Source organism: Salmo trutta, chromosome 37, assembly GCF_901001165.1.
Source record: "Salmo trutta chromosome 37, fSalTru1.1, whole genome shotgun sequence".
In the NCBI taxonomy this organism is placed as follows: Eukaryota; Metazoa; Chordata; class Actinopteri; order Salmoniformes; family Salmonidae; genus Salmo; species Salmo trutta.
The window spans coordinates 5,662,931-5,677,194 of record NC_042993.1 but is presented as its reverse complement, the minus strand read 5'-3'; the positions used below and the strand labels follow the sequence as shown (position 1 = coordinate 5,677,194).

Below are 14,264 nucleotides of genomic sequence, written 5' to 3'. Positions count from 1 at the left end.
CCCAAGGACAAACCAACCAGGATTTACTTTTCTGAGGTCACTCTCTTTTCAATGGGTTTTCTACAGAGATCTAGATTTCTAAGGCACTAGCTTGCAGTTCCTATTAGAGGTCGACCGATTATGATTTCTCAACGCCGATACCGATTATTGGAGGACCAAAAAAGTCGCTGCCGATTAAAATCGGCCGATTTTTTAATTTTTATTTATTTGTAATAATGACAATTACAACAATACTGAATGAACACTTATTTTAACTTAATAAAATCAATTTAGCCTCAAATAAATAATGAAACATGTTCAATTTGGTTTAAATAATGCAAAAACAAAGTGTTGGAGAAGAAAGTAAAAGTGCAATAAGTGCCATGTAAAAAAGCTAACGTTTAAGTTCCTTGCTCAGAACATGAGAACATATGAAAGCTGGTGGTTCCTTTTAACATGAGTCTTCAATATTCCCAGGTAAGAAGTTTTAGGTTATAGGAATTATAGGACTATTTCTCTCTATAAGATTTGTATTTCATATACCTTTGACTATTGGATGTTCTTATAGGCACTTTAGTATTGCCAGTGTAACAGTATAGTTTCCGTCCCTCTCCTCACTCCTACCTGGGCTGGAACCAGGAACACATCGACAACAGCCACCCTCGAAGCAGCGTTACCCATGCAGAGCAAGGGGAAAAACTACACCAAGTCTCAGAGCGAGTGACGTTTGAAACGCTATTAGCGCACACCCGGCTAACTAGCTAGCCATTTCACATCAGTTACACCAGCCTAATCTTGGGAGTTGACAGGCTTGAAGTCATAAACAGCGCAATGCATTGCGAAGGGCTGCTGGCAAACGCACGAAAGTGCTGTTTGAATGAATGCTTACGAGCCTGCTGCTGCCTACCATTGCTCAGTCAGACTGCTCTATCAAATCATAGACTTAATTATAACATAATAACACACAGAAATACGAGCCTTAGGTCATTAACATGGTCGAATCCAGAAACTATCATCTCGAAAACAAAACTTTTTTCCTATTAGTTCGCAACGAGCCAGGCGGCCCAATCTGTTGCATATACCCTGACTCTGCATGCAATGAACGCAAGAGAAGTGACAATTTCACCTGGTTAATATTGCCTGCTAACCTGGATTTCTTTTAGCTAAATATGCAGGTTTAAAAATATATACTTCTGTGTATTGATTTTAAGAAAGGCATTGATGTTTATGGTTAGGTACAGTCATGCAACGATTGTGCTTTTTTCGCAAACTCGCTTTTGTTAAATCATCCCCCGTTTGGCGAAGTCGGCTGTCTTTGTTAGGAAGAAATAGTCTTCACAGTTCGCAACGAGCCAGGCGGCCCAAACTGCTGCATATACCCAGACTTTGTTTGCAAGAGAAGTGACACATTTTCCCTAGTTAAAATAAGTTCATGTTAGCAGGCAATATTAACTAAATATGCAGGTTTAAAAATATATACTTGTGTATTGATTTTAAGAAAGACATTGATGTTTATGGTTGGAGCAACGTGTACCTAAGCGATTATATGCAACGCAGGACAGGCTAGATAAACTAGCAATATCATCAACGATGTGTAGTTAACTAGTGATTATGATTGATTGATTTTTTATAAGATAAGTTTAATGCTAGCTAGCAACTTACCTTGGCTTCTTACTGCATTCGCGTAACAGGCAGGCTCCTCGTGGAGTGCAATGTCAAGCAGTTGGTTAGAGCGTTGGACTAGTTAACCGTAAGGTTGCAAGATTGAATCCCCGAGCTGACAAGTTAAAAATATGTCGTTCTGCCCCTGAACAAGGCAGTTAACCCACCGTTCCTAGGCCGTCATTGAAAATAAGAATGTGTTCTTAACTGACTTGCCTAGTTAAATAAAGGTCTAAAAAAATAAAAAATATAGGACAAATTGGCGTCCAAAAATACCGATTTACGATTGTTATGAAAACTTGAAATCGGCCCCAATTAATCGGTCGACCTCTAGTTCCTATCGCTTCCACTGGATGTCAACAGTCTTTAGAAATTGGTTGATGTTTTTCCTTTGTGTAATGAATAAGTATTGCTGTTCAGAACGAGGGTCGAGTGAAGTGTACTGTTTGTTAGAGGTGCATGAACTGAAAGCACGCTCCACTTTGTTTTTGTCCGGTATTGAAAGCAGATTATCCCGTCTTAAATTTGATCAATTATTTATGTAAAAAAAATACCTAAAGTTGTATTAGGAAAGTTGTTTGAAATGTTTGGACAAAGATCACAGGTAATTTATGAGATATTTTGTAGTCATGTTGCGCGAGTTGGAACCGGTGTTTTTCTGGATCAAACACGCCAAATAAAAAGATTGACATTTTGGAGATATAACGACGGAATTAATCGAACAAAAGTACCCTTTGATGTTTATGGGACATATTGGAGTGCCAACAAAAGAAGATCTTCAAAGGTAAGGCATGAATTACATAGTTATTTCTGAGTTTTGTGTCGCGCCTGGCGGGATGAAATATGATTGTCTGTGTTTGTTTGATGGGGTGCTGTCCTCAGATAATAGCATGGTTTGCTTTTGCCGTAAAGCCTTTTTGAAATCGGACACAGCGGCTGGATTAACAAGAAGTTTATCTTTAATCCTATGTATAACACTTGTATCTTTCATCAATGTTTATGATGAGTATTTCTGTAATTTGATGTGGCTCTCTGCAATTTCACCGGATGTTTGTTTGAGACAATGCATTTCTGAACATAACGCACCAATTTCAAATTAGGTTTTTGGACTTAAAGATGAACTTTATCGAACAAAACACATTTATTGTCTAACATGGAGACCTGGGTGTGCCATCCGGTGAAGATCATCAAAGGTTAGTGATTCATTTTAACGCTATTTCTGACTTTTGTGACACCTCTCCTTCTTTGGAAAATGGCTGTATGGTTATCTGTGGCTAGGCGCTGACCTAACATAATCGCATGGTGTGCTTTCGCCGTAAAGCCATTTTGAAATCGGACACTGTGGCTGGATTAACAAGACGTTTATCTTTAAAATGGTGTATAATACTTGTATGTTTGAGGAATTTTAATTATGAGATTTCTGTTGTTTGAATTTGGCGCCCTGCAATTTCACTGGCTGTTGGCGAGGTGGGACACTCACGTCCCGAATGATCCCAGAGAGGTAATGTATTATGGAGAGAGATATGGGTCTGCATTATGGTGTTATGGAAAGATATGGGTCTACATTCATGTGTTATGGAAAGATATGGGTCAGCATTCATGTGTTATGGGGAGAGAGATGGGTCAGCATTCATGTGTTATGGGGAGAGAGATGGGTCAGCATTCATGTGTTATGGGGAGAGAGATGGGTCAGCATTCATGTGTTATGGGGAGAGAGATGGGTCAGCATTCATGTGTTATGGGGAGAGAGATGGGTCAGCATTCATGTGTTATGGGGAGAGAGATGGGTCAGCATTCATGTGTTATGGAAAGATATGGGTCTGCATTCATGTGTTATGGAGAGAGATATGGGTCTGCATTCATGTGTTATGGAGAGAGATATGGGTCTGCATTCATGTGTTATGGAGAGAGATATGGGTCTGCATTCATGTGTTATGGAGAGAGATATGGGTCTGCATTATTCTGTTATGGAGAGAAATATGGGTCTGCATTATTCTGTTATGGAGAGAAATATGGGTCTGCATTATTCTGTTATGGGGAGAAATATGGGTCTGCATTATTCTGTTATGGAGAGAAATATGGGTCTGCATTCATGTGTTATGGAGAGAGATATGGGTCTGCATTATTCTGTTATGGAGAGAGATATGGGTCTGCATTATTCTGTTATGGAGAGAAATATGGGTCTGCTTTATTCTGTTATGGAGAGAAATATGGGTCTGCATTATTCTGTTATGGAGAGAGATATGGGTCTGCATTATTCTGTTATGGAGAGAGATATGGGTCTGCATTCTGCTAAATAATCTGTTGTTTTGTCCTTAATTATACACGGTATGTAAGCCGTTTATAGACAGGTTCTTTCTGGTGCTGGGAAAGCAGATGATTGTGTCCTCTGTCTGTGTCTGTGTGTGTGTGTGTGTGTCTGTGTGTGTGTGTGTGTGTGTGTGTGTGTGTGTGTGTGTGTGTGCGTGTGTGTGTATATGAGTGACCTACTTCTGCGCTACGTGCAAGGTGATAAACATCTGCCAAAACAGCAGAGCCTCATTAACACATTACAATATTGCACACGCACACACAGTTTGTTAGTTCGCTGCAGCGTGAACAACCTTCTACATGGATCATTAAACCATCAGACCTAGATGATAAACCTGATGGGTCTCTCAGAGAGACAGTCACGTCAGCCGTACACCTCATATACCCAGCTTATCCACACAGAAGTCTGTGGCTTTCCTTCATCTAGGGTTTCTTTATATATTTTATTCACCTTGAAGTCCCTTCATGTTATTTTTGGGAACTTCATCGAACTTCATCGTTTAACACACCACAAAAAAGTTGAGTTTAAGGTTGAGTGATGGTACCTGCTTTTTTTTCAACTTGATAGACTCAAGTTAGGTCAAACCACTATGTCATGCTAGCGTTATTCAACACACCATACAGTTGAGGGGTTCAGTCAGTCAAACTTACCCTTTTCTTTAGAGCCTCCAGGGACTCAAACTCCAGACGTGACAGTTTGATCTGGATGTGTTTGGGGACGTCTGGGATCACAAAGGTCAGGATGAACTTGGAGGCCAAGAGGAAGTGCTGCAACAACAGCAGCAGACAGAGGAACAACAGGGAAGTATGGGGAGACTTTAGGACATGTAACAGGAAAAGTAGACATGTATTATGATGTTATATTGTACTGAGATAGGATAAACTACACTGCTCAAAACAATAAAGGGAACACTAAAATAACACATCCTAGATCTGAATGAATGAAATAATCTTATGAAATACTTTTTTCTTTACATAGTTGAATGTGCTGACAACAAAATCACACAAAAATAATCAATGGAAATCCAATTTATCAACCCATGGAGGTCTGGATTTGGAGTCACAATCAAAATTAAAGTGGAAAACCACACTACAGGCTGATCCAACTTTGATGTAATGTCCTTAAAACAAGTCAAAATGAGGCTCAGTAGTGTGTGGCCTCCACGTGCCTGTATGACCTCCCTACAACGCCTGGGCATGCTCCTGATGAGGTGGCGGATGGTCTCTTGAGGGATCTCCTCCCAGACCTGGACTAAAGCATCCGCCAACTCCTGGACAGTCTGTGGTGCAACGTGGCGTTGGTGGATGGAGCGAGACATGATGTCCCAGATGTGCTCAATTGGATTCAGGTCTGGGGAACGGGTGGGCCAGTCCATAGCATCAATGCCTTCCTCTTGCAGGAACTGCTGACACACTCCAGCCACATGAGGTCAAGCATTGTCTTGCATTAGGAGAAACCCAGGGCCAACCGCACCAGCATATGGTCTCACAAGGGGTCTGAGGATCTCATCTCGGTACCTAATGGCAGTCAGGCTACCTCTGGCGAGCACATGGAGGGCTGTGCGGCCCCCCAAAGAAATGCCACCCCACACCATGACTGACCCACCGCCAAACCGGTCTTGCTGAAGGATGTTGCAGGTAGCAAAACGTTCTCCACGGCGTCTCCAGACTCTGTCACGTCTGTCACATGTGCTCAGTGTGAACCTGCTTTCATCTGTGAAGAGCACAGGGCGCCAGTGGCGAATTTGCCAATCTTGGTGTTCTCTGGCAAATGCCAAACGTCCTGCACGGTGTTGGGCTGTAAGCACAACCCCCACCTGTGGACGTCGGGCCCTCATACCACCCTCATGGAGTCTGTTTCTGACCGTTTGAGCAGACACATGCACATTTGTGGCCTGCTGGAGGTCATTTTGCAGGGCTCTGGCAGTGCTCCTCCTGCTCCTCCTTGCACAAAGGTGGAGGTAGCGGTCCTGCTGCTGGGTTGTTGCCCTCCTACGGCCTCCTCCACGTCTCCTGATGTACTGGCCTGTCTCCTGGTAGCGCCTCCATGCTCTGGACACTACGCTGACAGACACAGCAAACCTTCTTGCCACAGCTCGCATTGATGTGCCATCCTGGATGAGCTGCACTACCTGAGCCACTTGTGTGGGTTGTAGACTCCGTCTCATGCTACCACTAGAGTGAAAGCACCGCCAGCATTCAAAAGTGACCAAAACATCAGCCAGGAAGCATAGGAACTGAGAAGTGGTCTGTGGTCACCACCTGCAGAACCACTCCTTTATTGGGGGTGTCTTGCTAATTGCCTATAATTTCCACCTGTTGTCTATTCCATTTGCACAACAGCATGTGAAATTTATTGTCAATCAGTGTTGGTTCCTAAGTGGACAGTTTTATTTCACAGAAGTGTGATTGACTTGGAGTTACATTGTGTTGTTTAAGTGTTCCCTTTATTTTTTTGAGCAGTGTACATTTCTCTACTATTATCGTAGAATTCAGAAACATGTATAGTTGATATAATGAATAGTTTAAACTGATTGAACAGACGTGATACGCTGCTGAAGTGAAACATCACAACACAATCTAAACTGCTCTGGAGACAAACACACCATCACCGACCGGTGTCCAATCCATGACCTTACAAAACTACACAATCATTGGTGTGATACCCCTCTAAACAGCTGGTTCATGTTCGTATCTACCAGGCTGGTCTTCTTTCATCTGTATATGCTGTATGTAACTTCTGAATTTTGTATTGTCATTTGTAGTCTACTGTATTTAAACATGTGCATGATACTGCAACAATGTTTCCCCAATGGGACAATAACGTCCGTCAAGTTAAGCAGAACATTCCCTGTTCTTTCAGAACTACCTTCATTCCTTCTCAGAGCGTGGCTAACAACAAGCAGCTGACCTGACCCACACAGTCTGAAAACAGTCCTGTTGTCACATGAAACCTGCGTCAGGTCAATGTATGAGCCAATCCATTGACTCGTGTTTTCACATGAAACCTGCAGATCAGGTCAATGTATGAGCCAATCCATTGACTAGTGTTTTCACATGAAACCTACAGATCAGGTCAATGTATGAGCCAATCCATTGACTCGTGTTTTCACATGAAACCTGCGTCAGGTCAATGTATGAGCCAATCCATTGACTCGTGTTTTCACATGAAACCTACAGATCAGGTCAATGTATGAGCCAATCCATTGACTCGTGTTTTCACATGAAACCTGCGTCAGGTCAATGTATGAGCCAATCCTGCGTCAGGTAAAAGTACGAATGAACCAGTACAACCATAAACACGCCAAACCATAGAATAATAATGCTGAAAGGGTTACCATTTAAGAGATCACGCCTCTTAACTAAGGACCAGATAATCAAAGAATATGTCTTGAAATACTGTAAGCAAAGAGAAGAGAGTGCTGTGAATACAGAAAGAGGCCCCCCAGTACAACACTGGCCCACCCTCCTCCCTCTGTTGAGGTGATTGGAGGAGACAGATGAACAGCAGACAAAGGGGAAGTGGGGTGGGGAGGACGACTCGTGGCAAAGAGCACACCTGTTATCTTCACAGCCCCTCTGAGGTGAGGTGAGGTAAGGTGTGAGAGAGTGAGAGGTAGCAACCTGACCAATATCTAACACATACATTATCTTTTTCTCAATACATTTTTTACGGCCAAGAGAAGTGTACTTCGAACTGCATGACCAGAAACCAGCTTTATCACTCTGAATCGATGCCAACACACTGCTATGCAAAGCAGGTCTGTCATTGCTGGAGAATTGACAGCTGCCACAACACACTGTACCTCATCAGTATGTGACAGCCACAATTCCATCGGATTCAGCCACTGCTTTCATCGCAGTAAAAGGCTTCATATATGTTAGGCCTGACAAATGTTGTCGACTGAAAACTTCCAAATACTGTTATTACAGGCTATTTTGTCCTATGGAAAGTGTTGTTCAGATGGGTGGTTTGGGCTAGAGGATGGGGAGGTGTGTGGTGCTCCCTCTCTCTGTCCTTCAGCCATAGAGTACTTTAGTACAGACAATTGTGTATCCCAATTGGCAACATAATACCTTTATAGTACACTACTTTTGACCAGGGCCTCTCAGTGGTAGTGCACTATGTAGGGCAATGCAGAAAATGTGAGCTAAGTAGTAGACTTTACAGTATTAGAATGTAAAAAGGGTGAAGGGAGTCCAGTCTGTCTGGCCTCAGCGCTGACTGAGGTTGTTGCACTGATTGAAATGCAACATTAAAAACACCACAGCCTTTTAGCTGATTGGTACTTGACAATAGGAGTTTATGGGCATTTAGAGAGATAGGGTTGGCTTGGCACACGTTGGAAAACCAAAGAACACTAACATAAATGCAAATGTTAGTTGAAAGGGGTACATTTCATCTTGAGGCCCCGACTCAATATCAAACTACTTCTCTATGATGCTCTAAACAGTGCATAAGTGTGAATTGAGACAGTACCTGTAAGTGCTAGCATAGCAATCTGTGGCCTTTCGTACCATAATCCCCTCTGCTCAGTATTCACCCCATGTAGCTGGGGCCAGAACTGCACTGCCTTGTTCATTTAGCAAATTAGCATTTCAATCCACCTTGATCGGGAGTCATTTTATATAATTTATTCTGTGAAGCGGCACGAACAGAATTTCTTAATCTAACTTTTCACGTCGGGGTTTTATGAATAGATCTTGTCTGAAAGGCGGACATCGGTGGCTTGCCATAAACACTTCGACATGGTGCTGAGACATGCATGGTTCTGCAGTAACCCTTGGGACAGCCAACTGCAGAGTGAGAATGAGCCTCATGGAGCACCGTGCATTCACACAATGTGACAGGCCAGAGTCTGGCAGCAGACTGTGTTCTATAAGGATACGAGACTAATGCAGAAAGAGGTGGCACGTCTCCCACATGAGAATGAATGATTACATCAAGATGATTCATATCAAGTTACTTCAGCTCGATCCAATTTCTGTGTATTGATCTCTCGAGGCAGGTACTGTATTATTTCCTCTACTGTTCCTCGATGCACCGCGAGGTCGGTGTGAGACCTGTTCCTCTGGGCCCTGGTCAAAAGTAGTGCACTAAATAGGGAATATGGTGCCATTCAGGGCAGAGTATGGCACAATGCACAGATATGACTAGAGCTAGCACTAGGCTGATCGTGCTCTACAGAATAGAAAGGGAGACCACCACCATGGTGACACAATCAGACACATTCAGTTACTGGGTACAAAGGGTTCTGGACTTCAACAACACACACCACATCACAGTGGCTTCAGAGGACAATGGCTGATTTCCCTTTGGCAAAACAAACCGTGAGGGAGAAAGATAGACAGCGTTGTTAGGAGCCAAACAAATAAAGCCAGCTGCATTATACCAGGCAGTGTTATATTTCAGCATTATAAAGGACCAAGGCAAGGACCAAGGCAAGGACCAAGGCAAGGACCAAGGCAAGGACCAAGGCAAGGACCAAGGCAAGGACCAAGGCAAGGACCAAGGCAAGAAGGGACAGCTAAGGAACGGTCTTTTTTGTTGTTGTCATTTAGCAGATGCTCTTAACCCTAATTGCTCCTGTAAGTCGCTCTGGATAAGTGCCTTGCTCAAGGGCACCGACAGATTTTTCACCAAGTTGGCTCGGGGATTCGAACCAGCAACCTTTCGGTTACTGGTCCAACGCTCTTAACCACTAGCTTACCTCTGTCCTCCCTATACATTCTGACATCTCTTGACTCTGCCATAGTACTAAACACTTCCTGATAACCATCTTTAAGGGCCGCCCACACCTAGGACGAAGACTATAACAAAAACTATCAAGATACAAATATAAAATAACAGTTATCATTCCAGTTAATGTCCTAGGTGTGGACGGCCCTTAACACGGAGGTGAATATCAAGCCCACTTTATCTACAGTGCAAGTTCAATTTCAGTTCATCACCATGAAAATAATAGCCCCTCTCCCACACCTACAGTAGATACATGCCCCCGTTCATTATCACTCATGTTGTGAAATACCAACCATCTGGGGTTTTGCAGCACGGTTTCAGAGGCACAATTCAGATGGGATATCGTCAGCACACTAGTGTTATGGATCTGTGACATCATCCTGCTATTCTGGCTGTTACACCAATGACACAGTAAGAGTGGCTAATAAGACATTCATTCATAGTCTGCAGTAGAGTTGGGGTGCATACATTCACATTATGTCCCATCTTAAGTCGTCGTCTACACCTGCGTCCTTGATCGTCAGCAGGCTAAACGGCTATCTTTCACTTCACCTCCGCAGCAGCGGTGTGTCAGCCCAGCTTCTGTGTCCAGACAGAGGTACTTACTACTCCACCATACATCACAACTCCCCTTCCTCTCTCCTCTGTGTCACCAGGACAGACAGAGCAAACCGAGTGACTGACTGACCGTCCTCTCCTCTCCCAGACATCCTCCATGCATCCCCCAGACAGGTCATTAGTATTTCATCCTGGGTTGTGAATTACAGGACAAACCTCAGAGTTGTCACTGGATGCTCTGTTTCTGTCCACACACAGGTTTCTGTTAGCAGGTCATAGCTGGCTTTCAATTGGAAAGGCCAATTTTACATTTTTCTGCTAAATGTTCTGGTCTGAAGATTCATTGCTTTTTAACATTTTCTTTTCTATAGTCCAACAATTGTCCCAGGGTCTGTTTGGGATATTTTGTTTCTCGACAAGCTGACCAATAGAATAGGTCAATTTCTTTTTACTATGGGGGATAGTAGATTGACATAGGCAGTGAGCCCATAAGGCTAGGGGAAGTAAATTGAAATAAATTGCCAAAATGATATCGCCTAATTAGCCTACTCCTGTCTATACAGAAATAAAATCATTCAAAATAGGCAACTAAATCACGATTTAGCCACAGAGGACCATTAGCTTCCCCTAGTCTTGTTTTAAATCTCATTGCCTACAAGTCAGAAGGAAAGGCAGCTCACGCAATTTAGGCTGTGCGCGTTGCAAATATCAAATAAATGATTGTTGAGTTGCAACTGTCAAGGAAAAGTATAAGACCAGCAAGCCATATCGCAATATTTATCAATTAAATTGCAGGAAAACATAGTTTGGAAAGCAAATGGCTATTGCTGTAAAGAGAAGACAATGACAATTTTCAGTAGGCCTATAGCCCATCTTATTGGCACCACTATATACCTGGTGAGTGCTCACTGCGCATATTCACGCTGTCCTTCTTGGGTCAGTGCTACTTTAAATTCAGTTATTGGACAACAGTTTCCTGCTCCAGTTTAGATGGACGTCATATTATATTTGTGTCTCCCCTGCTAGTAGACCTATTATATGGACAACGTCGTTTTAAGTGATTGTTCCTCAGTGTCGGCAGAGTTTGTCTGATTAGAAAAGATTTTGCTGAGGTCTCCAGCAGGGCCGGTGTTGTGCCTAAAATCTCCCCCCTGACAGAATCCCCCCCACACCTCTTCGCGTGAACACGCACACACTCAATTCTTCATTGCTGCGACTTGAGATTTCTGATCACGTTCGGCTGCGTTTCATTTTATTTTTCATGTCGGTTTGTTCCCGGGGGAGGCTGTAGTAATATCTGCAGTTTTCGGTTTGGCTATTTGTTTCAAGTGTATTAGTCTATAAATAAATCTCTTTGCCAAAATTCGTCATCTCTCCCATGTCTTATTCGACTAGTAGTTGTTCTGAAATGTTTATTGCTTGACTACATTTTACTCCCTCTTCTATGTTTAATATAACACACATATAATTTCCTTAATGTTGTGGCTAGAGTCAAAAGCTTTCTGTGGCACACTTCCGAGTCAAATACTTTCTATAGAACAAACTTCACCTCAGGATAGGCAACCAAAATGAATAATTAATGTATGTGTGATATATTGAACAGAGGGAGTAAAATGTAGTCAAGCCATAAACATTTCAGAACAACTACTAGTCGAATAAGACATGGGAGAGATGACGAATTTTGGCAAAGAGATTTATTTTAAAAAGACTAATACACTTAAAACAAATAGCCAAACCGAAGACTGCAGATATTACTAGAGCCTACCCCGCGATCAAACCGACATAAAAAAATTGAATGAAACGCAGCCGAACGTGATCAGAGATCTCAACTAGCAAGCAAGTCGCAGCAATGAAGAATTGAGTGTGTGCGCGTTCAAGAGAAGGGGGTGTTCTGGCAGGGGGAGATTTTCGGCACAACACCGGCGCCAAAACGAATCAGTTGGAAGGCGTTTGACAGCCATGGGCGGGCACGGGACCCCCCTATGTCTGCACACGCTTGCGCGTTCACAAATGTGTTTAATGCGTGTTATAGTAAAGCACACAGGCAGCTCCTGAGTTTCAAGTTTGGGGAAGCAAACAATCTATCCTACCATTTCTACCGACCTGCGTGACAGTTCTGGTTATTTTTATATGCACATTTTCATGGAACAGTTTCATTTCAATAATACAGTTGTAGTTTCTCAAAATAATTGTCACGTGGTTAATCATAGAAATCTGAAGTAAAATGATAAAAATGTAAAAAAGGCGAGAGTGCCAGCCTCCGCCACATGGACACACTGATCCATTGGCGGCTAAAGAAGAGCGCATTGAACTCAGAAATAGCCTATAGGCCAATGCAGCAGTAGGCCTATATCTTCCATCATCAACTAAGTACAATACATAGGCCTGAAGCTGACAAATAAAAACATTAGAAAATATCCTGATTAAAATTCTGGTTCTTTCAATCACATTAATCTCTACTCCGCCTGTCTGCCTTCCTTTCAGTCAGTCTTGATTTAGGCTATTGCTAGTGAAGTGCAACATTGTACCAAATCATCAACTGGGTCTGGCCAAAAGCTGTTGCTAGCGAACTTACAACACTATCAACGAGCCTATTCCAGCCCCTTGGAGTTTCTGTGCCAGTGAACTCGAGACAGACAGCTGTTTTTTTTATGTTTCCACTAGCTATATGGGATCATCAGATCATGATATTTTGCTTTTTCACACCAACGCTTGGTGATTATCGAGGCCGGGAGTGTTGGAAAGATTTTTCAAATTCTGAGGAACTCTTTCGCAATGGATGTTAAAAAAAACAGACTTCGTTGACAATGTGAGGCGAAGAAAACATGACTGAGGAGCTCAGCTTGTTATTTCAGAACATGAAACTCACGCCCGCCTATGCATATACTAGGGATGTTGCTGTTGGTCAGTCGTCTTGTTGGCTGAGAAAAAGTTAAATGTGGACAGTTATTCTAACGTATTCAAAGTGTGCGTTAAGGACGCACGTCATTGCATCCTCGACCTGCATGTTCTGTTAAAATGAATTACCATAATCTAACATGTGATTTCTGTCATTCTGAGCACCGTGGGCAGACACCCTAATCATATTGGTCCAGTACACTTCTCATATGTCCGTTAATTAAATGAAAATGCTGTAGGTCAAATGTCTGGCACCACATTTTCATAACAGAAACCCTGACACACACACAGAGAGAGAGAGAGCTTAGGTAACATTTTCATAACAGAAACCCTGACACACACACAGAGAGAGAGAGAGCTTAGGTAACATTTTCATAACAGAAACCCTGACACACACACAGAGAGAGAGAGAGCTTAGGTAACATTTTCATAACGGAAACCCTGACACACACACACACACACACACACACAGAGCGAGCTTAGGTAACATTTTCAAAAAATGTGTCACTGTTTGATAGAGAAAAATATATTTACATATTTAAATCAAACAGCAAAGTATAAGCCACACTAGATGCAGTGTTCAGGGATTAAGTTGGTACACAGGACACATCACAAATGTCACCCTATTCCCTACATAGTGCACTACTTTTTGACCAGAGCACTATGGGCCCTTGCCAAACCTAGTGCACTAGCTATATAGGGATTAGATTGGTTGGTACAGGGAATGCCAACTGTCAGTGCCCAGGGCCTGGGGCATGGCAAACCTGCTGCTGGATTCTAATCTGATTATCTGAAAACCACCTTAAAATGGGATTGGCTCTCTGATTCCCTGCCTAAAATAACCCTCATGGAGAAAGTGACACAACAAAGACTACTGATGTGTTTTTACTAGCATAAATCGTATAGGCTATATCTGGGAATAGGATGTAAAATATAAATATTTCCTCCCGATTTCTCCTTGTTCCGTGGAATGTTTATTCCATCTCATTTTAAAAAGGTATAGATAGTCTGTGGTTTTGTCAACGGATAATGCATGAAAGGGTAGGTTAACATCTCACAATGCATGAACTATAACTCTATTACATAATCTGTGCAAATGTACAAACACATTCAACTT

The 14,264-nt window shown here is 42.5% G+C and overlaps 1 protein-coding gene and 1 long non-coding RNA gene across 3 annotated transcripts in view; both read right to left on the bottom strand.

The window, feature by feature from the left end:
* The window catches only part of LOC115177150 (anoctamin-10), a 40,003-nt gene that overhangs the window by 13,320 nt on the left and 12,419 nt on the right, over positions 1-14,264 (bottom strand). For both annotated transcript variants that reach the window (XM_029737708.1, XM_029737707.1), the window contains exon 12: positions 4,603-4,719. In XM_029737708.1, coding sequence (XP_029593568.1) covers positions 4,603-4,719 — 117 coding nt within the window. The remainder of the gene's footprint in view (positions 1-4,602; positions 4,720-14,264) is intronic.
* On the bottom strand, positions 6,398-7,123 carry LOC115177157 (uncharacterized). The gene is made up of 2 exons (XR_003872361.1): positions 7,072-7,123; positions 6,398-6,905 (listed from the first exon to the last, which is right to left on the bottom strand). It is a non-coding gene; the product is annotated as an uncharacterized LOC115177157 (long non-coding RNA).